The 27,692-nt window shown below is 40.7% G+C and overlaps 3 protein-coding genes and 1 non-coding gene across 4 annotated transcripts; 1 reads left to right on the forward strand and 3 right to left on the reverse strand.

The window, feature by feature from the left end:
- Window positions 1-385: 385 nt before the first annotated feature.
- Window positions 386-8,544, reverse strand: haus6 (HAUS augmin-like complex, subunit 6). Its single transcript, XM_063465236.1, has 16 exons — window positions 8,131-8,544; window positions 7,884-7,979; window positions 7,704-7,782; window positions 6,828-6,960; window positions 6,525-6,669; window positions 4,494-4,556; window positions 4,358-4,418; window positions 4,002-4,175; window positions 3,491-3,687; window positions 2,962-3,091; window positions 2,699-2,801; window positions 2,545-2,608; window positions 2,053-2,194; window positions 1,817-1,915; window positions 1,526-1,661; window positions 386-1,424 (listed from the first exon to the last, which is right to left on the reverse strand). Exons 1-16 carry the CDS (start codon window positions 8,271-8,273, stop codon window positions 715-717), a joined length of 2,475 nt encoding a protein of 824 aa, XP_063321306.1. The 5' UTR covers window positions 8,274-8,544; the 3' UTR covers window positions 386-714.
- On the reverse strand, window positions 2,357-2,487 carry LOC134625092 (small Cajal body-specific RNA 8). The gene has a single exon (XR_010093705.1). It is a non-coding gene; the product is annotated as a small Cajal body-specific RNA 8 (non-coding RNA).
- A 1,111-nt stretch (window positions 8,545-9,655) lies between the features above and the next one.
- Window positions 9,656-15,455, reverse strand: plaa (phospholipase A2-activating protein). Its single transcript, XM_063470127.1, has 14 exons — window positions 15,227-15,455; window positions 14,637-14,830; window positions 14,429-14,529; window positions 14,185-14,305; window positions 13,741-13,908; window positions 13,433-13,568; window positions 13,060-13,229; window positions 12,824-12,975; window positions 12,525-12,744; window positions 12,328-12,393; window positions 12,174-12,245; window positions 10,769-10,873; window positions 10,445-10,615; window positions 9,656-10,340 (listed from the first exon to the last, which is right to left on the reverse strand). Exons 1-14 carry the CDS (start codon window positions 15,373-15,375, stop codon window positions 9,772-9,774), a joined length of 2,394 nt encoding a protein of 797 aa, XP_063326197.1. The 5' UTR covers window positions 15,376-15,455; the 3' UTR covers window positions 9,656-9,771.
- Window positions 15,456-16,130: 675 nt separating this feature from the next.
- Window positions 16,131-22,415, forward strand: zdhhc21 (zinc finger DHHC-type palmitoyltransferase 21). The gene is made up of 8 exons (XM_063465249.1): window positions 16,131-16,220; window positions 16,854-17,030; window positions 17,154-17,252; window positions 17,386-17,497; window positions 17,670-17,808; window positions 18,310-18,426; window positions 18,950-18,993; window positions 19,276-22,415. The coding sequence occupies exons 2-8, from the start codon at window positions 16,877-16,879 to the stop codon at window positions 19,406-19,408; spliced, it is 798 nt and encodes a 265-aa protein (XP_063321319.1). The 5' UTR covers window positions 16,131-16,220; window positions 16,854-16,876; the 3' UTR covers window positions 19,409-22,415.
- The last annotated feature ends 5,277 nt before the right edge of the window (window positions 22,416-27,692 follow it).

The following is a 27,692-nucleotide window of genomic DNA, read 5'->3' on the forward strand; positions in this document are numbered from 1 at the left end:
GGTTTAACCTTCACACTGCAAACAGCACACCTGGATGAGAGGGGACTGAATGCCCATATTTCTATATAGACTTCCCCACTTTATATCAGAAGGGTAGAAAATACTTAGTGGGAAATGAAGGCAAATTATTTTCATTCAGGATTTAAAGTGTTTTACACAGCACCACTCAAGCCCAAATGCTGAACTTTTTATTGTGAAGGAGTAACACTCTGACTTCCCTTTTCTTGGTTTTACCAGTGCTTTGCTTCACATTTAATTTGGGGCCATGTTTGACGCCCCCTATCTTAAATTGCTGCAAGTCACACCTATTTAAAAAAAAAAAAAAAAGACAAAAAAGACAAAAAAAAAAAAGACAAAACAAAAAAGAAGAAAAACAAAACACTAGTAGCTTCATATCAATTCATTTTATACCTTCCATGCACCACAATTAACAGGAAAAACTTAAACATCACTAAAACAAGGAATTCTTCGAGTGATTATTGGAGAAGTAACACTTCGAGAGAATTCTTTATTTCCATCACGCTAAAAACTGAGCCAGTGGTGCACTGTAAATTGCTGGGAGGCATAATACACTCCAGTCAAAAATCTCAATGATTTACAGACAGGCAAAACAAACAAACAAAAAAATATATACATGCTCATATTTGTTACTTAAAAAAAAAAAAAAAAACTAAGCACAATTAGGAGGCTGAAGACTGGACACTCGGACTGTAGCTAACACTTCATGTCATCTATTGGGGAGAATGTGATCAGCTCGGGAAGCCTGTACTCCTGCTTCTTTAGAGGTGAAGGGGTCTTCAGCGCATCTAGATCGAGTGAAAAAATCTTATCTGTGGCTTCCTTTGATGATGCTGGCTCCTCCGGCCAGTCTCTGTCCAAACCAGAAACCGTGTAATCTGACAGAAGGCACTCGGGCGTCCTCGTGCCCTCCATCAAGAAGCCGTCATTTCTTGCTTCATGCTGATGGCAGTTTAACGGTGGCTGCTTCACTTCGAGCTTCAGTGAGGGGATCAGTTGCTCCTCGTCATCTTCACTCTTCATCTCTTCGTCATCGAGGCTGAGCAGACTGTCACAGCCCGGAATTTCTGGCAGAGTTTCTTGGTCGAGGCTGAAGTGGACCACACTGCTGCCTGTGCCGCCTGGGCTGTCGTGGGCCTCTGTGATGAAGGTGTCCCATCCAAGAATTGACTTGTGCAAGGCCCCCTGCTGCCAGACCGGAGGGCTGCTGTGGCTCCTGACAGCTGATGGGACGGTCTGGGTGGTCGTGTCGGAACTTGGGGACTCTGAGCTTGGCAGCCCATCGTGCTGCTCACTGACCGGGGTGAGTTGCTCTATTATGCTGTCATTAAACTCAGCAGGAGGCTGATTTTTTTTCACTTTGTCTTCCTCGACTGCCTTACGCCAGGAGCTTTTGACATCCATAACTTTGGGAAGAAATAGTGAGGAGGAGAAAAGCCATTTTATTAGGTAAAGGAACACATTAAGGGAAGCTTTTGAATGTCAGGTCCTATATTTTATCACTTACTCAAGCTCTCAGGGGTACGTGGCAGCTGCTTACGAGCAGAGAAGGGATCTCTTTGAAGACTGCTGAGAAGAGCCTCCAGCTCCAAACCTTTAACCCTGCCCTCTGAAGGAGTGGCTCTAGTTACAGCATCTGCAAACTAACAACACGTGCACACAAACGTCAACAATGAATCAGAAAATCTTGTTTTCAACAATTGCTATGCCCCTTTTTAGACGCATGAACCCTCATGAAATTCTCAGTTATACAGCATTTACTACAGATTTCAGTAGTTTAGTTGAGTCTTTAAAATACCTGATCAGCAAGGTTGTCATATTCCATGTTTAATATCTGAGTCTTTGTCCTCAAGGGAGTCACCTTCCAATCAGTATGGGTCACCTTCCTCACACTCACCTGATGCACAAACATTGATTTTATTTATTCATTTATTTAAACATTAGTGGAACAAGTGTACTATTGTTTGAAGAACAGAATTCAGTAAATATGAAACTAACTTTTAAAACAGAGAAAATGTGAAATATGACACTTGCCTGAGGTGATGACCGAGGTGCAGCTCTTTGAGGAGGAGGAGATGGGGGCGTGTCAAAAAGCCAGTCGAGAGAGGTATTTGCTCGTGTCATTTCAGTCTTGACAACAGGACTTTCGGGCCTCTCGACTGTCACCGGGAAAGTACTGTTTAGATAAGAAAGTGCTTAATTATTCCAAACACATTTGCGCATCACATCTTTTGATATAAAAGTAATCAATTTGTGGTATAGGTAGGTACTTCACTACATGCTCCAGGTTAACAAGGTTAAGCTCATTCACGTCTATCATCATATTTATACAGAAATAAAGTGTCTGCTCCGTATCTGTCCGTGGCGATTTCTCTCAATTCGCCGCGGTCATCAGAAAGCAGGGATGCTCTAGGGAGGACTAGTGACAGGCAGAGCACTGCTCAGGACTGCCCAGGTATCCGCCTCCCAGCAGAAAGCAAAAGGAATAATGCTGTCACGAAGTTCAAATATCCCTGATAATATTACCTTTTAAGGTTGGAAAAATGAATCTTGACGTCACTCTGCAATCCTCTCTCCAAGTGCTTCTCCTCTGAGGGGGGAAAACAAATAAATGCTAATTAAAAACAAAATTTAACTTTACACCGTCATAAAAACTTTAGTATAATCCAATTCCGCTCACCAAGAAGTTTAGCAGGGTACTGGGAAAACACACTGCTTTTATAACTCGCTTCAGCCGCCAGCTCAAAAGACAGTGGAGCCATTGGTGAGAGGAAGCCAAGAGCCTGAGGAGGAAGTGGGGGGGCACATAAGCTCCAAGCAACATTAACAATAGAATGTCTTCGTGTCATTTTCCACAGTACAATAACTTAATTTAAAATAAGTGCCTGTGTGGTGTGATGCAAGTATATATAAAAACAAAAAACAAAAAAAGCAACCACTCACAGGATCTTCATTCAGAAAAGAGACTAGGGGTGTTTCTTTCAGAGTGTCCATCCACTTCTTGTCCCACTCTGCCTCCAAATCCTGAATGGCACTCCTGGCTTCAGGGATTTCTTCCTTAGAAATCTTCTGCCTGGGAGTTGGGATTAAAGGACACATTTGTAGTTATTAAAAGAAAAAATGTTAACAGTTATTACCACAAATCTATTAACGCAGCATTTTCCAAACGACAAGCATCCAGAAATTTGGATTTACAGATAATGCGGGTGCAACAGGAGGAATAGTGGAAATATCAGGTAAATGATGTTGAATATGGAGCTGCCAGGAAGGAGAAAAATGGGAAGATTGGTGTCGTGAAGGAGGACATGCAGAGGGTTGGTGTGACAGAAGAGGATGCTAGGGATAGGGTGACATGGAGGTAGAAGACCCCCTATGACGACCCCTAAAGGGAACAGCAGGAGGAGGAAGAACAAAGGGTAAATCAGCTCATGTAGAAGTGTGCACTATCAAGCGAGTACAGCTTAATGGGTACCTGATGAGGTGGAGGTCCTGCAGCGTACGGGCCATCTGGCGAGACATCTCCTGCAGGTGCTGAGGGTTGAGCTGGGGCACAGGGGCGTGAGAGACCCGACAACGTTCCTCCTTTAAGAGCTGCGCCGCGTGGGTCATCAGTTCCATCACACAGAGGAGGTTCAGCTGGTTGGCTTCATACACATTCCCGGAACTTAACTAGATTTAAAATAAAAAATAAATTATATAAATAAAAGTATACATGAAACACAAATATACCAATATTAGCCCTGAAAGATGTTCCACATCTTCTGTAGCTGCTGTCTCGAGTGTTTCGAGACAGTAGCTTTGTGTGCGCTCATGAAATGCCTAATCATGCTGACCTTACATGAGAAAGTTCAAAACGCAATCCTGAGAGACAAATACAATGTGTAGTTTTAGTTAAGGGAAAAAGAAAAAGCACAGACAAGATTTCAAAGAAGTTTCCCTGTTGTATTTAAGCAATAACCATCCATCCATCTCTTCTCACTCACCTGATGTGGGAGCTGTTCAATTCTCTCCAGCAGACAGCGGGGAATTTTAAGAACTTGATCCGTCCCATCAAGGGTGTATTGATCTACGTCTCCTTTCAGGATACTCTCCACAGCACTTTGCTCCTCTTTGATGGCCGACAACATTCCATCAATGGCCGACCACAGGGAGCGCACCTTAGGATAACAGAGAACATCTGTGAGCACTTAGAAAAACAGACACCTCGGCACACGAGTCTCTACTCATCTGAAAATAACATGAATGCATTTAGAAAACAGTCAGACTGTCACATCACAGTTGCTCCTTAATAAAATAGTACAAAGACTCTCCAGCGTTTTGAAAAGTTAACATTACGTACTTTTTTGAGCTTCTCAGCTGTAGAAGTTCCTTCCTCCTGAGTGCAATCATTGCTGTAGCGCCTGAAAGGACACAGCTCCATTACTTCAATGTGTCTTAAATTAAATCTGGCATATTGAGAAAGAAATTATACATACTTAAGCAGCTCATCATACTTGACACCTTCGGCTTTGATGTCCCTCATAGACTTCACCAAAAGCCTTCACAAGAGAGAAACAAAAAGAGACTTAAAACAAGTTTAAAGTAGCAGAAGCTAACTTCCATTTCTACATTCAAACCTTCAGCATAACAAAGCTGTAGTCACAGAAGGTACATTGCTATATCAGAGCTCAGAAAGCAGAGTTGTAACACATCATTTGAAGTGGCGCTACTGTGCATGCATTCACAGGCTACTGAGACACTCGGCGGAAGTGAGCCTGTCGTTTTCTACTTGCACAGAAGGGAAGGGAAGCAAAAATAAATACATAGCATCAGCCATAAATTTATAACCACATAAGAATAGAGGAAGCAAGTAAAATAGTTGACATAACACAATGAACAAAGACTAAAAGTAAAACGCCGTGTCTTACAGGTTTGTCTGTGAAGGTTCTCAGTCTTACAGGTCATGGTAATCTAAGGAGCTTGGAAAGAAAAGCATCTGGACTTCTTGAAGACATTTCACTTCTCATCCCAGAAGCTTCTTCAGTTTCTAAGAGCAACTGGTAGAGAGTCACAGATTTTTAAACCCTATGGGGAGTGTCCCTAAGAGGGTCGTTGATGCCAGTATTGATCATCTGCCTAATCATATGAGCCAAGGTGTGAAAACGGGTGTGGGTCACAATCAGCCAAGGTTTCGGGTGAACCCATTGTAAGACCTTGCCCGACCCTATCATGTGATTTACTGAGATCAAATGACCCAGGATGTGAGTGGGCGTTAAGGCATCCGGGAAGAGATCTCAAAACTGGATTATAGATGGCAGACAATTGGTGTCGTAAGCCACCACCTCTGTTCAAAGATGGTCGTTTACATTGGGGATAGATTGCTTCTTTCACTCCTCTTTCAATCCACTCACTTTGTTTATTTTTTGCTTTGTTACTCTCCAACATTTGTTCTTAGAGCTAAAGAAGCTTCTTGGGTGAAAGGTGAAACGTCTTCAAGAAACTTTAACAAGTCCAGTTGCTTTTCTTTCCAAGCTCGTTAGGTCTTATAGGTTTGGGAAATAGTGTGGGAAAAAATGTCAGCTGCATTTTAGAACTGCAGTGAGCAGAATAAGGAAATGACAAAACATCCTTGAATAGAGCAGTGAAACGGAGTACTAAGATTTATTTGACTTTGACTTTACTAGTTTAGTACAATTTGCAATTTAATACTAATTTAAATAATTTAAAGTGACAGGAAGTTTATTTTCTGTACATTTATATCATTATACTTAGTAAACATTTATTACATTTTTCTTAATACCTTGTATTTCTCTAACATCATGTTCCGTTCTGCTTCGACGAAGCCTGATACAGGAAAATCTACAACCTGCCAGAACACCTGAATTTATTTGTTAGGCATTTACTTAGTAAGTGCTTTATTGTATTACACTGCAAGTTTTATTCATTTAACTTGTTACTATTTTAACTGTACTCTGTTCTGAGCAATTATTACCTCATGTAGTCATTTTGTTCTGTCATATTGTGTTTATTTTACTGCTCTACCATTATGTTAAAGGTTATATTTTAGGTCTTCCATGACATAACTTTTTGGACAAAAACAAATGTTTTATGTCCCATCTGAAAACCTACTCAGAGAAAGTTCATTTAATTTCAACTAAACATTATTTCTGTAAGACTTACTGCAGTAACACAGTAAACACTTCGATCTGCTTCAGTGAATACAAATAAAGTTGCAGATGCAAGTCTCTCAACTGAAAAGCCATTTTAATGCCTCCTTAACATCATCTGAATCATCTGAAATCCCTTTCATTTCAATACCCACTGGGGCATAAAAATGGCAGCATGTATATTTTTTGCCATTATTAAAACAAACACAGACTTGAGTAAATTAAGTCACACATTATTTTTTTCTTTCTTAAATATATACAAGTCCTGATGATTTTCTATTGATAAAAAGCTAAAACTTCTTAGTTTGGTGACATTATTTTACAACTCTGTAAAGCTGCTTAAACCAAAAGTGCACTTACTGGGCCCGTCTCTGGTATTCATGGAGAAAACGATCCTGTTCCACTGCAGTTTTCAAAAATCTGGCATGGACCAGATTGAACCTCTTAATTGCCAAGTTCGACGTCGAAGCCGGCATTGCTGCCGCCTCAGGTACCCAGCTGCCATCTGACAACAATAATGTTCAAGATCACGTCATCATTTGGTTGGCATCTTTGCAAGCCAGGTCAATGGCAGATGAGATTAATAGGAGAACAGAAGTCATGTTTAATGCTGTCACTTTAAACTTTAGGGATTGTAGATTGGACAGGCTACAAAAGACCTACCTGTAGCAAAGGTCTTCATTTCCTGCAGCATGACATGCTTGGCCAAATGAAGCATCAAGCTGACAAACTTGGGGCCTCCAGGCGAGAGAAACAATGATGCCACCACTCTGGATCCAGTATTTGCAGTTTCTTCCTGCACATAGTCAAAAAAACAGATGGCTGTCAGTGACCTAAATACAAACTGTTTTTGCTAATAAAAAGGTTTCATTATAGATTACTATACGACCCACAAAATTAATCAAATTGTAATCTTGAACAAAACTGGCTTTTAAAGAAATTCCCATTAGGAATATTAAAAAAATGTTCTGTCAATAGAACGCAAAGCAAATCAAGCGCTTCCAGAATTAGCATCCAATGATGTGTCTGCAAGTGCCAATTGCAACTGTTCTCACACAGCACAGTGTGAAGTTTGTGGACTTGACAATGCTAAAGTGAATCTTCAACATCAACAAAAGCGACCCTAACCCGCACATCTGCGTATCCATACAGCACACACAGAGTCTGTAAACACCAAGGCAACTCCATTTGGCCAAAAATAGGTGTCCAGCAAACATAGTGAGTAATGAAAGCGTCAGGAAAATGGTCAACATACTAGTCAAACAATATATTATTCACACACACAGTAATTTTTCTAAAGTGAAAATACCTGTGCTTACACTCAAAAATCAGGGGGGTATTATTCCCATCCATCATGCAGGAACAATGAATGAAATAAAACACTGTACTTTGCTTCAAGGAGATGCACTTGAATAAACGCCTTATTTGTCTGCAACGATTAACATAAATGTAGCACAATGCAAATCTTAAAGAAGTGCCCTGTCTGTTTAATTCAGTCTTAAACTTTCGTACAATTTCTTTTATTCTTTTGATTCTCACCATGATTTCTCGCAGCCAAGCGCAGGTAACTTTGCGGAACTCGGCGTCTGCTTTTGGGTTTAAAACAGGCCAGCAGTGCCTGAAAACCCAAGGATAAATGAGAAGAGATTAAAAACAAATACTGGCGAAGACAATGAATCATATATCTGAGCATACAAGACTGGTTATAATTGGCTTTACCTATATGCCTCATGAAACCGTGTCCGGTTGAGTTTCTCCAGCAGGAAATGGGTCACTATGTAAAAAGCATCTTTGTTGGGTTTGTCAAACATGTTCCTGTGGGACATAAAACTAAACTTAGCAGAAACTCTTACGCTCCAGGGCGAGTGAATGACAACGTACATTCAAGGCAAAGTTAAAGTAGCGACATTTCACACAGTAAAGAGTAGCTAGTATTATTCATAAAGACATTAAAAAGAAAACTCACGGCCCCATGATGATATGTTTAGCATTAATATTGGTTTTGCCAGCGATTGACGACACTGCAACGTCCGGTTGAAATCCCAGCCCAAGAAGAGAGAACCACAAATACTGTCCATTCTTCTTCTGCAATAGTGCCGGATTGGCCATTATTCAGAGGAGTAAGAAGCACCGTGATTGTGTCCGGAGGCGAATTCAAAGCTCCAGACTGGCAAACAGAAAACCGCTAGTCCGCTAGCCTCCCTGCTAGCAACAAAGTTTACTCTTCGCTAACTTACGCCAACAAGGCCCATTCACAATAACAAACACTGCCAGGAAACAGTTACATTATAAGAGAGGCTGCCGCTGACGTTAAATCCACGTTGACGTTTGTTAATATACATTTCACACATTTCATAGTCCACTGAGAACTGGAAAACAAGAAAACGTAACGCAAGGACGCAAACCGCCAATTTTTCTAAAGATTACCCGGATGTTTTAAATTACTTCCGGTTAGCGAAGGTAGCGACGAACGGGATTCCCATTGGAAATTTAAAAAACAAAAAAACTTCTTGTGTATACACTCACTATTGTAACGTGCTTCTTCTCATTGTATTTTTTTTTACTATAAGTAACTATATTGGTTGCAGTTTTTGTCGAAGGTAAATTTGACATATAAAGGCATAGCCCTGGCAGATACAAAATTTTATTGGACTTTGGCCAGAGCAGCTGTACTATGCTCTAAAATTTTCCTAAGCTATTACTGGTTTAGATTTCACTGGGAAGACGGTGTTTCTAGAAAACCACGTGTGATATTACCAGCTAAGTCTTCCACCTAAAAAGCAGCTTATAGCTTAAGTAAACTAGAAATCCCGTATTTTACCCATAGTTGCTTGGGTTATTAGGATTGTACACAGGTCAAAGTCCAGCAATCATAACATCCACAAGTGCTTCACCTAACTCTGCCCTTAATTTTGTTTGTCTTGTTCAAACAGGATGAGGTCTTGCAGCAAACCCAGCACATTTCTCCAGCTTGAAGGATTTGGTTGCAGGGCTGGCAGGTCTTTTGTCTGTTTTTTGTGTGTGTTGCAGGCACCCACTGGATGTGGTTGGGTCATTAGTGTTTCCTGATATAAAAAACGTTTGTTGTTGTTGTTTTTTAAATGAGATATTTAAGTGCTCCTGAGTGCAAACGTGACAACACTACTGACATCTCATGGCTTTTTGTTGCGTAACTTTATTCAGTTCTGTTAGCTTCAAATAAATGCTTTTGCTCTTTTATTGGACACAATGACGTCGCCTCACATTATCTGTCACAGCTTTTGAGTCAGTTAAGACACCGCGGACAGGGAGGCCTGGATATCTCTGCTCAGACTGCTTGGACTGAGATAAGAAGCAGAAATGGATCAATCGAGATGTAACTTTACACAGTAAACTGTTTTCCACAGTGTAAATCAATCATACACTGTTAACCACATACTTTAAAAAATAAATCAGTCAAAAGGCTTTGGAGAGGTGTTGCAGTAATAAAAACAGAGTCAGCGTATGGCAAATTTTCACTTGTCCTTCTTTTATTGTGGAACATACAATTATTTAGATCTCCACCACAACTGGTTAAGTAGAACAGAGTAATAGAAACAAGTGCTCTTTTTTGTCTAAATCATTCATATCATTGTAGTTCTTTTAAAAGCAGCTGGCAACACTCTCCCACCTTCGGTGGATCAGACACTGATGAGTACTTGGAAATCTGAGAGCTGACTCCCAACGAGCGAGCCAGATCCTGGGCTGTTTGATCTGAGGCCACTGTGGTTCCCAAGGCTACCAGCAGCCTAAATACAGCCTCCTTGTCTTGTACTGTCTCCAGGGCTCTACTGGCCACAGATAGGCACTGGGCCTTGGCCTCAAGGTCAGGCTGGAGATGGAGACAGCCAGCGTAGTTAAGCACCAGAGTGGCCAGGGCAATATGGATGTTCTTATTGCAGACAGTGGCCAGGTCAGCAGCACGTGATAGCACCGTTTCGCGCTGGGCCATGAGGAGGGCTCGGCCATGCCTGCCACTGAAGCAATTACACAGAGTCCGCAGTGCCAGCATCTGGTTGGCAGGACGCCCCTCGGGCCTCATTAGGTTCAGGAGGTGGTTGCACAGTTGTACACCCTCTGCCTCTCCACAAAGGCTCTCATTAACCTGCGGGTGGCGCACTGCCAGCCTCATAATGTCCAGGACAGGAAACACAATATCTACAAAACATGAAGAAAGATTGGGAAGGGTCTTATTAGTGAAGAGAAATGAGCTAAAGAGCATTAAAACACACATGAATTGGGATGGGACATTTTTTTATTACCTTCAGGCCAGTGAGAAGCCTTCCAAAGCAGGTTGATCTGTTGGATGGTCGGAGCAGGCTCAGAGGAGTTGAGTCCACACACAGACAACAAAAGCCTCTCAAGGCTTTCCAGAACTTCTTCAGAGAGCTTGTGCTCCTGAGGGGCACCTCCATTTAGCTCCTTCAACTTAGCTGTTAAGGACAAGTGGAAAACACATTTTCTTACACTACGTTACGGACAAGAATAAAATAAAAATTCGTAAAATATATGAAGGCTTCAAATATCACCCACTTTAAAGCACAAGTTATTCAGCGAGAGTTAACAAACCACACTGAAATGCTTACCAATGATCTGAGAGCTGTTGGCTTGCTCAAAGGTCACACCATCAGTCTTAGGAAAGTAGATGTTGGTTGTTTGTCTCAAGTTTGCTGAGGAGTAAGCACCACCTCCTGCAAAACAGGGAGACAGAAAGGAAAAATAATATTAAATGCAAAAAAAACAAAACAATAACAAGTATACTATTAATAAGTTATACATGCAACCTAAACTCAGGCGAAAAAAAAAAAGAGAGAGCATTAACTCTGTCTTCTTAGAAGACTTTCTAACATCAGCAGGAGGCAAACAAAAAAAGTTTGACACTATTGCCTCATCTCGTGGATGAGGCAAGCATGCTGTGTGTTCCTGTGTATGTATTTAAATTGCTTGTGAATGAATGAGTGTGTGTGAGCCTTTAAAGAAAAATGTGCCAGCTGCAAAGAAGAAAAGCGAGCATGTCAGCATTCTCAAAGGTCTGCTCTGTGCTTTCACGCAACGTTTCCTACTGCAGAAAATAAATGCTATGATGGTGTAAATGTTAATAATCAATGCTAATTATACATTTTCCTGCATCCAACTGGTTTGCCACTGCGTGGCGCAACCGGTTTCACAATGGCAGTGTTTGTAATCGCAATTCGAGTTATATTTTTCTGTACTTTTGTCATATTGGAAAATCATAAATAAAGGTGTCAAAAAAAAAAAAATCAATGCTAATATTAATTCAATGGCCAACCTTTTTATATGAATCTAAATGTACAAAATAATGTTACTAAAGCCTTGAAATAATGGTACACTCCAGTATCCACTTTAGATTCGCCCCTGCTAGCTGCTGTGACAGAAAGCAGGACGGCTGATGACAGCCTTCAGTAAGCTGCTTGATTTAAACATCACATCAGATTAAGTTAACAGCTAATCTGCTTAAACACACTTTTATTTTAACTTCTGTAGCTTTTCACTGTGTAAGACAAACAGTGGTGGATGGGAGCAGCTGCAAAGTTCCCTTTTCTTTACGCTAGAGCTTGTTGAAAAGCTGGTTTCATTCAGGACTTCCACCATCTTTTTCCCAGTAAAGATTTTTACTGTGAATACAACAACAGACACTGCTGTTTTGGACACTTAAAAATCTTTTTCTTTCACACCGCTTGAGCTCAGTCTCGGTAACAGCTCCACTTTTTTGAGGTGTGTGTAGACAGACCTTGAGCTGCACGTTAAACTACTTATGTGGTGATGACTGAGCTCCACAGTTGTGGATTATATTAAGTACCAAAGCAAGAATTGTGTTCCTCAAATTACTCGATAATTCCGTGCAGTCCTGGAGCCATTTGGTTAAAGGCAAAAAAAAAGAAAAAAGTGTGAGACACAGGCCTCATAACTCCATCGAAAGGAACCACTGGGACCTGTATCTCACAATTGTTCCTTTCGATACCAAGTTACCTGTGAAGGGATCCGCTACACCAACAGGAGCACCTGGGTTTGGGCCTGACCCTGGGATGTAGCGACCAGCGCCTGTGAAGAAAAAACACAGCTGTGAAACTGCATTTACAGGTCAAGTTCAGACTACGAACACCTCTGAGTAAACAAACTATACCTGTAAAAGGATCAGCTCCAAAGCCTGCAGTATCACTGGAAGAACCAGGGATATACCGAGCTCCTCCTGTCAAATAAAGAGGTGAAACACATTATACATTCAATCTAAGATCCCTTAATCGTTCCAGTGAAATTAAGCTGAATGTACAGCAAAGAAAGCAAAGAAGCCAGCAGCAGTATCCATCTTTTGGACCTCACCAGTGAAGGGGTCACCACCAGCGGGCTGGGCTGGTCCCACCACGTGCCCTTTGGTGTTCTCAATGATAAAATTGGCAACCTGGTCGAGGAACATGGGGCTGAGGTCATTCTTCTGCAGAAAGTTGTGCGCTGTCAGCCAGGGGTCGTCTGTCACATTGTAAGGCAGTTTCATGGATGGCCCTCCCTCATTCACATCAATGCTGAACACATAATCATACTCCTGCACGCAGATGGGGGGGCACATTAATGACAGCTCATATGCGACGTCCCACTTACTGACTCTTAGCTTGTAGCCTCACCTTTCCTTCATACATGACACTCTTGGAGGTCTGTTGGTTTGAGCCTCCGACCACGTCTCCAATTTTCATCCAGCGACCATCACTGACGCTCCACTGATATGCCTCCACCTTCTGTCCATCTTTGATCAACCTTGTCTGTCCATCGCGATTCCCTGTTGTAAACAAATCCACCCTGATGCACAGAGAAAAGCTTCACCGTTTTATATGATAAAATAAATAGCATCCTGCTGCATTACCAGGCTCATTCAGGTGTTCTCTTCCAGGAAGATCCTCCAGTTTGATGTCACCAAGATCCCCGGTCTTGGGGTCGATGGTGGCTTTGGAAAGTTCATCCTCAAAGGCCTGCAGGTCTTCTGCACTAGCCATGCGGTCCTCAGCTTCCGTAAACACACGGATAATGCCATCACTGTGGGCAGAGGAGCAGCTTCTGGTTTAGCCACAGAATTACTTACTGCTTCATTCAACATTTGTTTGAATGCAGGAGAGATGTGACGAATGAGGACAGTGAACACTGTCTTTAATAGGCTTTTAAATATTTACGGTGTAACATGATCAAGGAAATCAGTATGACCTGACTGCATATTAGCATGCCAAAAGCAGCTCTGTTACCTGGCTCCGACTACTATGTCACCATTAGGTAAAATACAGCAGCACCACACAGACTGAGCAGGCAGGCGGATGGTCTGAGAGCACTCTCCTTGCCTCCATATCCTCAGACTCCGGTCCTCCCCTGTGCTTATAAAATCTAAGAGAAAAAAAAAAAATAAGGGTGAGGACAGGGTGTAGGAGGCAGCTACCATCTCAGAGTGTGAAAACAACTGGAAGCCGGCTGAATAAACCACAGAGCATCATTGACTGCTGGTTTCAAGTCTCTCAGTTCTATCCCTTGTTTTTAAATATTGATACAATTAACAAACCTTGGCTATTGGGGAAGACAGCTAAGCTGTAGATGTAGTTGGTGTGGCTGTAGTAGACCTGTACGCATTCGCCTGCCACCAGCCACCTCCTGATACTTGCGTCATTGCTACACGAGAAGAACTCAGTGTTGCTGATCACTGCCAGGCCCCTCACACAGTCCTCATGACCTTTAATGGAAGGGAATATTTTTTAACCATAACTTAACCCTAAAAATATGCAGTTACCTTTTTAAAATTTTACTTTGACAAAGTTATGGTTTTGTCCCATATCCTACATATCGGTTTATATTATTAACCACGTAATCAAAGACAGACAACCAATCATACTACTCATCAGCCAGTCTACTTTTTGTATACACACAGATCTGTTTAAAATGCAAGCCCCCCCCCCCCCCCCCCCCCAAAAAAAAACCCCAAGTCCAATATACACCTGCACATGCTCACCTGTAAACGTATTCTCACATCGTCCTGCTTTCCAAAGCTTTATGGTCTTATCTGCTGATCCCGACAGCATAAGGCCTTGTTCAGGTAAAATAGCCACTGCCCACACTGCTGCAGTGTGGCCCTGTAACAAAATTAACAAGCACAAAACATGTTCTGTCAATTTTTTTTCAAACTCAATTTTTTCAAAACAATGGAGACACTAATCACCATCCAAGCAAGCTGAAAAGTGTAGAGGACCGCATACCTGCAAGGTCATCATGCACTTCTCATTGAGCCAGACCTTGGCTGTAGTGTCCCAGGAACCACTCAAAAGTGTCCCAAACTTCCCAGACGACAGAGTGCAAACTGTGGAGGTTTAAAGTTAGAAAGCCAGGAACCAGAAACACTGTGACGAGTAACAGGTCAACCAGTTAATCCTCACTACTAAAAACAGCGAGGAGAGCACAACTCACCTGTATTTTTGTGACCCTTGAGAGTGAAAAGTGGCTGCGGTCGGTCCAGTGAGAAAACACAAATATTATTATCGTTCCCGCCTGTAGCAACAAGTCCCCGAGGGTATGTTTCACTGGGTGCGATGATGCATACACAGGATACAAAATTTGAATGTCCAGACATAGAGTGCATCTCTGTGAAGCCTTTGTCTGAGCTGTCAGAGGGAGAAAAGGACGAAAGTTAACAATTATTACTGAAGGAAGAAGTTAGGTCCTTTTGCCTCTTATTTGTAAGAAGGATAGGCAAATTAACTGACAAAAATAAACACTCCGAATCTGTTTCACTTTCGTGTTTCGTACAAGAACAGTTGCAGCTGAATGAATGACAAAGCTAATTTGAGCAAACGTTAGCACTGTGCTTTTTGGCTAACTTAGCTACTAGCCATTTTTACACATATGAAATCAGAAACAGTAAAATATTCAGTAAGGCGTGATTTGGCTTGACACATTTCTTGTCCGGACAAGTCACTCTCTTTGCGCAGAGTGAGTTGTACCCTGAAATTAATCGTAGCCAGGCAGCAGTTTCTGAGCAGCAAGCTAGCGCTAGCTACCTTGAGTTTGGTACCCAGACTCTTCCGGTTCGGTCTCTGGACACCGACACGAACGCTCCCTCTGGAAAAACAGTAGCGGCGAGTCCCCTGACGTCCATCTCGTGGCCCGGGATTGAACACCTGAGTTTGTACGAATTGGATGATGCCATTTTTGCTCCAACAGCACAATGAAACTACTGTGGCACTGTTAAGCTATGCGGCGTCGCTGTCAACAAACACCAGCCGCTATTGCTAGCGGAAGTTGAATTACGTCATTATTAGGAGTGACGCACCTTTCAAACTAATGTTTAATTATTTCTGTTGAATATTAATTGTCTTACGTTTATAACATTAACATTAGAGTAGTGTTTTTCCAACTGTATTTTAGGTTTGTATTTTGAATATATTTTATCAAAATGTATTGACCACAGTTGACCAGATGGCGGCAGCAGAGCGAGGCCGCCACCAACCTGCTACAACAGCAGCAATATCAAGCTGCCGACTACGCGGACCGAGCAGGAAACCAGGAATGTCGACGTAAAAATAACAGCTCAAACGTAAAAAGTGCCGCTGTTTAAAAAAAAAATCATATTCACGTTATCTATCGCATCAAACGAGAGTTTAATGCTAATACCAAGCTTTTATGTAGACTTAGAACAGCTTAATAAACACGTAAGTCTCGCGAGCAAATGACTTGTGATTTTCTTTAATCAAATCATTGCTTTTATGAGTAATTTAACATTTTCGGTATCTTGGTTTGTTTTTAGTTTTCCATTATTTCGTTTTATGTAATATGAAATAGAATACCTTTATTAACAATTTCAATGCTTCCCATTAAATCCCCGTTTATTCTTAAAGGACAAAAATGCAAACAATGCTTGTTCCGGTTTTATTTTTTAGATTGGAAATGTGACCGGAAGTGTGATTTTTTTTTTCATTGCAGGTAGCAAAACAGGTCCCACAGAGGCGATGAGGAAGTAGTCTCACTGATTCGTTCGCTGAATAGGACAAAAAAGTAAGTGTCTTTTCGTTTTAGCTCACGAGAAGTATATTTGACAATAAACGCGTTGGTTCATTTCTACGCGACTGAAGTAAAGAGCAGCGTTGGCCCGTAGGTGTTAGCTAACACAGTCAGGCTTTTAGAGCCCAGCCCATCACGATTGTGAGTGTTGTCAGCAGTATGAATGATGGAGCAGGCGAGGCTTTACAAATAACGAGGCTCTGGTAGTGGTTACGTGGTTATGAGGGCTGTTCGTGCTGTGTTCTAGCAGTGTTACTGTACTAGATAATGCTGATAATAAGAATCAGTGTAAGGTTGGGGAGTAGATTGCTCAGGCTATCAAGTGCCTGGTTGATAAGCATCTGCTTTGTATTACACAGAGGTTGGGCCTTTGTTTAAGACACATTCCACGACCATTTCCACACAGTATCTCATATGTCCTTGTACGTACACATCTTATAAAGGTATCCTTAATCCTTCTGTAGTTAAGTTATAGATCTATTATAATGTGCAGGGCAAAATGCAGGTCTCACTGATGGGTATTTTGCCTGAAACACGTCATTTCAAGTATCTGCAAACTAAAGAACTGCAAAACATGTTTGTCAGTGTCTTAAATTTGTGTGTGTCTTCGCGTTTGGTACACTGTAGGTTTCCCAGAATTCCCAGCAGCCATGAAGCTTCGACTGCACTTCGTGGTGGACCCTATGGGCTGGCTGTGCATCAGTGTGGTATTTGGGATCTGGCTCTACAACACCTTTTTTGTTCCCAAACTGGTTCTGTTTCCACACTACAATGAGGGACACATTCCTTGGGCCATTGTTGTTTGTGAGTTTCCTTACCTTTTGTGTTGACACGTGAAAAACTGAAAATGAGTTTCTTTGGAAATTGGAAATGAATGTGCCCGATCACACCCCATCAGTGGAATTAAAACACACTGTATTTCTTTAGGTTACTACATAGCATCAGGACTCTGCCTAGCAGCACTGTTCAGAGCTTCCACAGCAGATCCAGGCCGTCTTCCTGTGGACCCACACATACCTCATGCTGGTAAATGCTTTTCTCACTGCTTACCACTTGTTTGTATATGTCCAGTTTGTCTGTTACTCCGGTACTGACTAGCAGTATTATCTCTCTTCGGATCGATGATTGTTACATAGTGTTTGTTGTCTTTGTGTTTCAGAGAGAGAGCACTGGGAGTTGTGCAATAAGTGCAACTTAATGAGACCTAAAAGGTCGCACCACTGCAGTCGCTGTGGCCACTGTGTGCGCAGGATGGACCACCACTGTCCCTGGTAATCATACACGAACACCTACCCTCATGCTTCCATCCATTCTTGTTTGTTCAATTACTGAGATTTGAAAGCTTATTTGATGACTGAACATATCATAGCATGCCATGTGTGTCCACTGCTGTGATAAAGAAATATGTGATCACTTGCTAAATGCACTTTATTTCCTTTGCAGGATTAATAACTGTGTGGGAGAGGACAACCACTGGCTCTTCCTGCAGCTGTGTTTCTATGCTCAGGTCCTCAGCTTATTCACACTGGTGCTGGACTTCTGTCAGTACTATTACTTCCAGCCCCTGACAGGACTAGACCAGGTAGGTCCATGGGATTGTTTTTAAAAGTTGGCCTCTACTCATTTCCAGCTTCATAATTTTATTCTCTGCTGAGTAACTTTAAACATATCCTTATTTACCTTTTACCGGGCCTTAGTGAAGCCTCTCAGTTCATCCACAGTTTGAATAAAGACTTTTCTTATGATTGGCTGCCCCATCATATCCAGCATGTTTAAACAGTGGCTGGGTGGGGCTGCTCCATTCACAGCCATAGCTGTGCACCTGAGATGACCATATTAGGGATATCTGCCCACACCTACATCACAGAGAGGCAAGAGTATAAAAAATGCCTTTTTTTTTCTACAGCGATTAATGTTCATACTCTGACCTCATTATTTGAAACTTTGGCCATGTTTATTATGAGATTCAGCTACACTAATGGAAAACTATTCATATTTGACAGTGGGAAAATCAGCAAATTGAACTTTAAGTTGATAAGATATGAGGTTTTCACAACAAAGGGCGCTGTTCTCTTTCACTCAGGAAAAGTTCACTACACGTCATGAACTGGCTCTGCTGCGAATCTCTGCGCTAATGGGCGTGGTCATGTTTGGAGGCATGACTTCTTTGTTTTACACACAGATGACTGGCATCCTCTCAGTGAGTACTGAGTAAAGACTTATTTTCTCGTTTCAGCTGACAGTTTAAGCTCTCCACCCATTTCCTGCTGCCATCGTCTTGATGCGATTATGTCTTTACCTAATTAAATGTGGCTAATATTTCCAAGCTAAGTGTTGAATATCAGTTTGTAGGATCAGTAAATGCGTCATTCACAGCGTTATTCAGCTTGTATGTCCTCTTGAAAGCAAGTTGAAGACAAACAAGAAGAAAAATGATGTAGCAGCTTCAGACAAAACAACATGACATGGTGTACAGAAATAAAACGATCAATGCCAGTAATGCAGCGATCGATAGGAAAGAAATGGGGGAGAAAGTGTGCACATGAGTGCGTTCATATTACTATAAACCACAACAGCAACATGTTCATCTGCCATACCTCTGCTGACATAAATAAATCATTTCATTTATTAAATAGTTTAGCAGGTCTGTGAAAAGATGTTATCTGAAATGTTTCAAAATGAGTCACTCATGTTGCATTTTTCTTGTCTTTTCTCTCTTACAGGATATGACCACCATCGAGAAAATGGCTCACTTTTCAAATGAAACGTGAGTTCCGTCTCTTCTTATAGCAGGAATAGCTGTGTCAGATGAATAGGCCGATCTTTTGGGAGATAAATGCATCGTATGTGTAGAGACCGGCCACGTACATAGCACACCAAAGGCGAAGCAGAAGGGAACTCGTGGTTTCAAAATGAGAGTAACAGATCAGTTTTTGCAGTGTTACTCTCCGTCTTTTATATGCAATCTATGATCCTTATTCACTTTTTGGCAGGCAGTTTGGTCCAAAAAGTATTTTTACTTGAATAATTACCTGTTTTTTCTTATCAGATATGGCGCAAAGAGATCCTGGCAGTGGGCGCTAGCTGAAGTTTGTGGCACTCGCTGGAAACTCCTTTGGCTCATCCCACTCCGAAGCAGACAGCCACTCAACGCCAGCCACCAGTTCCGCTCACACGTGTAGGCCGGTAGCGCTCCCACCTGCACAGATGGTAGGAGCTGCCCTGATGAAACACTGTATACACACTTAAGACTCCATCTGCTCGCCTTCACCATCCTCTTTTGTGCTACGAGAGCTGGGCAGCAGTCTTGGTTTTTCAGTGGATATGCCAAGTTTTTTTTTTTTCTTTTGCCTTTCTCTACAAGGCCCAGACTGGCAGAAAATAGGGTCAAGAAACACCTTTGGGAGTAATGGGAAAATGTTGTGTTTTTAACTCACTGTGACTGCTACTTTAAGCATTTGGAAACCACTTTTTCTGGCTAATTGCAAAAGAAGGATGGAGGTTTTCATCTGAAAGCAGCTGGCAAAGGAACCCCCCCTCTCAGGTTACTTTAATAAAGAGCCTTGACTACTGACCTTTAATCATCTACAGACAGAACAACGGTTATTTTAGTATGTCTATTAGACTGGCGTTTTTTTGTAAGAAGTTTGTGCCTTGTTTCTTTTAGCGGTCCTTTTAATTTGTGTGTGTTTGTTTGATGTTTTCCAGCTACTTCTAGTTTGGAAGCTTTTTTTATTTTTTTGTATTGTGTTTGTTTATCTATAATTTTTTGTAAAGGGATCTGTCTATTATCAGCGATGTTCTTTTGCTGTTTATAATTTGAGGATTTGTAAATCATTTGGGGTTTGTTGTTGTTGTTGTTTTTTTTTTTAATTTGGCATTGTTCTATGAAGAAGTACTCTGTGAACCATTATTTTACAAAGAATGGAGAAGAACAAAGTTGATAACTTGAATGATAATTTGTAGACCTTTTATAACAAATAGGCAGCCTGGTATGAACGTGTGTTATGGAGAGCAGTTAATTCCCACTTTGCTATGGCAAAAATCCACATTAGAAACAAGCTTATACAATCAATGTTAGAGTTGTATGTTGTGGTCAGATTGCTGCATAATCAAGATTATAACATTCCCTGGCCAATTAATGTAATGACTTGATTAAAACATGGTATTACTTTGTTTTAGGTTCCATGTTCTGCCTTCAAAGATAACTTAAATCAATCTGCCTATCTTAAATGCCTAGTTTAACCTCATGCCCCACTTATGTTTGCAAATGTGAAACTATAGCTAGCAGCTAGTTAGCTTAGCTTAGCATGATGTAAACTGTGTAAACATAAACGACTAACATTTTTTAAAATACTTTTTAAAAATATTTTAAGTCAGTAAGATAAATCCTAGCAGTTGGTGAGCTTTTCTTACCTTTGGATAACACCAAGCTAACAAGCTAATTTTAGTTTATGCTTAAGACCACAGCTACTGGCTAGTTTAGCTTAACGCTAAGCTAAACTAGGTAGCTACTGGCTAGTTTAGCTTAATGCTAAGTTAAACTAGGTAGCTACTGGCTAGTTTAGCGTAATGCTAAGCTAAACTAGGTAGCTACTGGCTAGTTTAACTTAATGCTAAGCTAAGTTAGATGGCTTGCTTATAGTCTCATAGTACCTGAACGATGTAGAAGTGATATCAGTTTTGTTTTGGTTTTTTTACACCATGATTTTCCCCAAAATGTTAGCCTTTTCCTTTAAGTCAGTCTGTTTAGCTAAAATGTATGTACAGTACAATGCGTTAGCAAAAACAACTTGACCAATTTTTTTTTTAATTTAGACTGTTGACAATATCATTTCTAATTGATATTTATCATATTTTTGCTGCTGCTGCTGCTGTAGGTAGGTCTTAAATGCATCTGAACACGCAAACTTTGTTAATGCTGTCAGCAAAACTGGCAGATTAGCCTACTTGTGGTGACATACAGCTAGTTAACCCTTGACAAGAATTGGCAACTTATTTATGGTGGTTTTACTGTAAGTGCGTGGAACTGTTTAGAGATTTTATTGACTTCATTAATGAGATACTTAAGGTAATGATAGTACTAGCATTGCGTGGTTGTCTTCAATACTTGGCAATCTCTTAGCTAAACCTGTATGTAAACAAAGCTTGTCATGTGTTGGGAAATAGTACAATATCCAAGTAGCTGTAAGTGCCTGTCTACTTTATTTCATTGTTATTTACTGTCACAGTCCATAATCATCGTTGTATGGCTGTCTACAAGCCAAAGACCTGGGGAAATGTTGCAATAGTCATCAAGCATACAGTAAGTGCATGTTTCACCAAATTTCTGAAGGTAGCGGTTCAATATTATGCACTGAATTTCACATTCGCACACAGTCTCGTTTTATTGCAATCGTGGTACTTATGAAAGTCTTTTTTCATATTTATGATGTGTTCAGGTTGTTTACATTTGCATGAATGTGTATTATTGATGACTCTGTGATTTTTTTTATAATGCATATTCAGGTTCCTGGGTGTCTGTGTGTGTTTTTATTATTATTTTGGGGTCAGTTTAATGAGGAGATAAATTTGCATGATTGGCACTTTTTTTGTTTTTCGTTATCATTTTTGAAGCAATAAGCATTGTGTATCAGTAAAGCTATCCTTTAGTGAAATTCCGACATGTAGTGTGAAATTTATGAACTGGTGGAAGGGTTTCAGTCATCACTCCTGAACCAGTAATTACACGACCTTAACATCTGTCCTTATTTCAGTAAACCTCTGCAGCACACACTGGTGTGTGTTTATTGTCAGCTTATAGTTAGTTAAGTGGTCGATTAACAATATGTTGGCCTCTACGGCTCATGTTGATAATACTGGAATAGCTGAAAGGCTCTCATGAATTATTTTGAGTCGTAACCTGCAGCAAGCTGAAGGTTTAAATATTTCTAATATGTTTACTTTTTCCCCTCTCAGCTGCCATCTGGCACCCCCCAGATCTCTAAATCCATGCATTTTGTTCATTTTCAGTTTTTTGAAATGAGTTTTCAGGCCTTATTTTGTTTAATTCTGACCTCAAACAGTGGAACTGTTATGTTTTGTAAGTTAATTTGTTACTCCATAAATATGTTTCTTTATGTTTAGGAAGCCTATGACAAGTTGCCAATTTATTATGTTACAAAACTACTATTGTGATTATAAAAGCTATATAGGTATTCATATTCAAATAAATTTGATTCTGAATAAATTTGTGTAATTAGTTTTTTTTTTCTACTTTTTCACCTACATCTTTGCTTCATCTGAAGCCTCTTTTTTTTTTAGAATTAAAGTTAGTTGAGAAGTTAGTGTAGCACATGACGGCTAAATGGCATTTATCAAAGGAAAACATTGCTTGTAAGAGATGGAAAGGAGATTTTTATTTTTTATTTACCAGAGATCAAAGTGGCCAGATTACTTCAAACTGATAGTAAGGCAGCAGTAACTGAAATAACCACTTGTTCCAACCATGGTATGCAGAAGAGCATCTCTGAACCTTTTAGCAGATGGGCTAGAGCAGCAGAAGACCACATCGGGTGTCACTCCAATCAGCTAAGAACAGGAACTGAGCCCACAATTCACAACACAATTGGACAACAGAAGATTGGAAAAACGTTGCCTGGTTTGAGAAGTCTCAATTTATAATGCAAATTTGGCATAAACAGCCTAACAGCATGGATCCATCAACCATTTAGGCTCGTGTTGTTGGTATAATGGTGTAGGGGCTATTTGCTTGGCACACTTTGGGCCCCTTTACACCAAACGAGAATTGAAGATTGAGCACCACAGTCAACCTGGATATTGTTGCTGCCACTGTCCATCCCTTTATGACCAAAGTGTTACAGAGCTCACTTCATCTCAAACTGGTCAGAAAACCAGCACCATAGTCAGATGGCCTCCACGGTCACCATATCTCAATCCAATGGAGCACCTGTGAGATGTGGTCAAATGGGAGATTCACATCATGGATGTGATTCAGCAACGTGTAGCTAATAAAACATCTGGCATATATAGCTGCATTCATTACAATAACTTCCCAGTGCAAGTGACAGAGCAGAGAGATTGATTACACTACACCATACTGTAAAATTGCTCCATTACAAATAAAATACAAATAGAATCTTTTCCTTTACATAAATATAATAATCCATTAATATATTAGATTGTATAATATTAAAACTTGTAGACCAGCAACAAAACATCATAAAACTAATCCCACTAAGTTGCTGAGCATGTAGTTTTACTTGAATTTAATGGATCTCGGTGTCTGAATGAACAGTAGCGCAGCACGGTCCCTGCCGTGCGCACACTGACATCCACTTTAAACAGGAGCATAAATGTTTTTATTGACAGTTTTTCACAGTTTTTCAGTGAGTGTCCTACAACTGCAACACTAAAGTCAGGCTGCCTGGCTCCTTTAATTGCTGTTTGCGTCTCTGTGTACAATTACCATACGAGCGATTGTTTCCAGCCAAACAGTCATTGTTCTGAAAAGTTCTTAAGTCTCAGTGAAGCGCGCGTAATGTGTGCACGATCCGTGAACATAATCTGTGTGGTTACATGCTTTTAGCATACTCTGAACCACACACACACACACACACACACATATACATAGCCATCATGGTTTTGATCTTCAGCTGTCTACAGCTCCAACAACTAGTCATCGTGGATGGATTTAAAAGATGAGATCGAGACTGTGTGTGTGTATGTGTATGTGCATGTGTCTTTTTTTTTTTAATTCTTAAGGACATTTGGGTTTTAAAGAAATTCAGAATGCATACTTGTTTGTAATAATTTGTCAATATGCTTTATGTTGCTGACCTATTATAATCATCCCAATTCTAAGAATCCATTTTCTGTTTTTTAAAAAGAAAAGATCTAACCAGGATTTTCAGATTTGACTTATTGCCAGCTTCCTGATTGTGCTTGGGGCTTGATATAAACTTTTTATGGTATTTTGGAATAGATTTCAAAATAAAAGAAGCATCCTGTGAGTTTTACTGATGTGAAAACTGCAGCAGAAACTAAAAAGTCTAGCCAGTTCCTTCTCCACCAAGAAGAAGAGGTATTTTACATTTCATATAAACGGCACTATCGCAAGAATGCTGCATTGGTTTCAGTAAGCCTTAAATTTAATTGGTGAGTTTGGGCTTTGGGATGTTAATTTAAGCGGACCAGTCTGCAGCAGCCAGGGTCAAATGTCCTCCTAATCTCTGCTACTAGTTGGTCAGCTGGACTAATTAGATATGGGACCACCTGCTAGTCTCATGGTCTATGACATCTGGCTGAACAAAAGAAATAATTAGCCACATGCTTCATAAAAATAAACTGTGCTTGGAACAGTTATCATATAAGGCTGTTTACCTGTCTAGGATTAGAGTTAGTGGCTTGGCGTGTTCTGCTGCTATGTTGCCGAGGCTAAACTCGGATTAAGTCAACGCTAAGGAACACCGACATTTATTACTGGAACGCTAATTATGAGGCACACGATCATTTTCAGAATTCTATCCATATGGGCCTCGTATCCGAAATGGCATAATGAGCAGAATCACCCCCATCAATAGATATACTTTGCTTCGATTGCTGGTTCCAACATGCTTCCTTACCTGTTGGGGTCTCTTGGGTCTGTTTATCTACAAAAGTGGACACAAAGCAAACTTAACGTCTTTTTGAGACCTAAAATGACAATTCTTACTTCCTGTCTAATTGCACTCTGATGAAGAAAGAAGTTATTTGTGCAGATCAGTGACAAATGCATGCTAATTAGATTTGTTAGACCTCACTGACTCATGTGCGCGCCTCTCCAGTAGCAGGTGTCTGCTACGTTCCTCCATTTTCAGCACCACAGCTGAACTTTCTGAACATGGAGGTATTGATTGGGGTATTGATTTTCAAATAAGCTTTCATTGTAGAAAGTAGAAATCCAATTAAAAGTTGAAGTTAATCCACTCAAGACGATGAAATGTATCGATTTTGACCTCAAAATCAATAAGGTGCACGCCGCTCTCGTGAGAGCTCAGTGCTTTCTCCGAAAGAGTGAAGCGCACGCTTTGCATCAACTCAGTAATAGCTCTGGAATGTTGTTGTTTTTTTTTATCTGCCAGGATATCAAGTTACTGAAAGAAAATTCTTTAAATCCATCCAACTGTGTCAATGCTTGCGCTCTGTTCAAATATATGTAAATCCTACTTTTCCTATGACCCAACTGTAGAAAAACCCATAATTACGCACATATAAATACCTCATGTCTCTATAGAATATACACCCACTGCCACTTTATTAGGTACGCTTTGCTAGTCTCATGCTGGGATGCCTTAAGAGATGCCTTAATATTTCATGGCATAGATTCAACAGGAAACATTCCTGAGAGATTTTTGGTCGATATTGGCGCGATAGCATCAAACATTTGCTGTAGAGTTGTTGGCTGGACATCATGATGCAAGTCTCCCAAAAGGTACTCTGTGAGATTGAGATCTGGTGACTTTAAGGCCACCTTAAAGAAATCAGTTTAAGATGATATGGGTTTTGTGACGTGCTGGAAACAGCAATCAGAAGATGAGTACATGGCGGTCATAAAGAGATGGACATGGTCAGCAGCAATAGATAGGCTGTGGTGGTGTTTCAGCAATCCTTTATTGGTACTATGAGCTACAAAGAAAATATCAGCCACATGATTACAGCACCACCACTGGCTGAGCTATTGATATAAGGCGGGATGGATACATGCTTTCATGTTTATGCCAAATTCTGACCAGCAGACCAGGGAACTTTTTTGGTGTGGCCAAAATTGGGCACTACTTGCCCAGTTTTGTTTTTTCCTGTTTTAGCCGTCCTTCTCATTGTGGCCTTCTGCTGCTTTAACTCATTTACTTTGATTGCCCTTCTACCAGCTTGAAGCGGTCTGGTTATTCTTCTCTGATCTCTGTCATGAAAGAGGCATTTATTTTCACCCTAGAACTGGTGCTCACTGGATATTTTCTCTTTTCTCCATAAACCATAGAAATGGCTGTGTGGGAAAAATCCCAGCAGATCAGCAGTTTCTGAAATACAAACATGCCGCAGTCACTTAAATCACCCTTCATCCCCATTCTGATGCTCTTTTCGGCCAATGCCTAAATACATTAAATCGCTGCCATGTGACTGACTGGTGAGATATTTGCATTAACCAGCAAGAGCTGAAGAGGTATACCCAATAAAGTGGCCAGTGTCTTGTTTGATTTTTTGGGGGGGTCTTTTTTTACTTGCACAGAGCAAATGAAGGAACATATACTGAGCTCAGTGTCCTAAAAAGACAATCTCAGATTGAAAACATCCACACTGACCACAGAAACTCCACAGTATTTAACAGCTGGGGCCTCCAAACATAGGTGGTGCGTACTTTTCTGCACGCAGTGTCGATGTACAATGTTAAGTGTGTTGCTGAGCTAAAGATGCGAAACACATTTCAGTTCACAGGCCTCATCTCAGCTGGGGCACATCAGTAAAATCATTGCACAATAACCTATAATAAAAATCATCTTCCAACTTCTGTTTTTTCATTTAAAGAGCTACAACTTGATCGGCCTGAGATGTCTCAGCTTTTTTCACATCCAGTCAGTCTACCGTCATTATATGTTCATAACTATTTGCAAATATCAGAAGTTCAGAACCTTAGCAGGACGAAAATGGTCCCGGCACCACATTTGGACAGTTGTTTTTTTCTGAATGGGTCAGATTTCTTTCTGTTCCTTTCACATGTAAACCACAGATTTTACCGACACCTTACGCTCCTTTGTCTTAAACTCTACTCTGAGTGGACATTCGCCTTCCTCTGCTCACTGTCTCCTTGTTGTTTAGGTCACCTCATTTATTTGTTGTAGCTAATGCTAAGTTACTGTTGCTAAGTCCACCCACTGCCCTGTTGTTGGGAAATCCAGCTGCCACGGAGCGGCCTCAGTGAGGAGGATTGGAATGTGGCAGGAGGAGAAAAGGTCTTTTCAGCTGGCATTCAGATAACATTTACATGGACACGCCTAACATCTTAATATATGGATCAAAATACAGTGAGTTCCATTAAAGCCCAGAGACTCTGAAAGGAGCTTTAAAGCAACAGGTCTCTTGATGACTACTTGATATTTATGGCTTTTTTTTTTGCTGCTTTTGTTATAAAATGAGGCAACTTTCAATAGGAACAGTGACATCTGATAATCCTTTACCTTAAAATCCTCACAGCAGAGTATAGAGGACCTCAGTATTTTCAGATACCCACACAGTGACATCAGACCGCCTCGGTTGTATTGATGGGTGATTCCCAGCACTGGCAGGTTTGTCCTTGGATGAAAATGAGGCTGAGCGAGGGGGGAGGCCAAAATGTCAGCGCTGGGTCACGATCAATTTGCTTCTTACCTTTTATGTTCTTCCAAAATGAAAAGGTTTGACTCGGTCCAGATTTTTATTTTGGCAGATGAT

Source organism: Pelmatolapia mariae, linkage group LG3_W (genome assembly GCF_036321145.2).
Source record: "Pelmatolapia mariae isolate MD_Pm_ZW linkage group LG3_W, Pm_UMD_F_2, whole genome shotgun sequence".
Classification (NCBI taxonomy): Eukaryota; Metazoa; Chordata; class Actinopteri; order Cichliformes; family Cichlidae; genus Pelmatolapia; species Pelmatolapia mariae.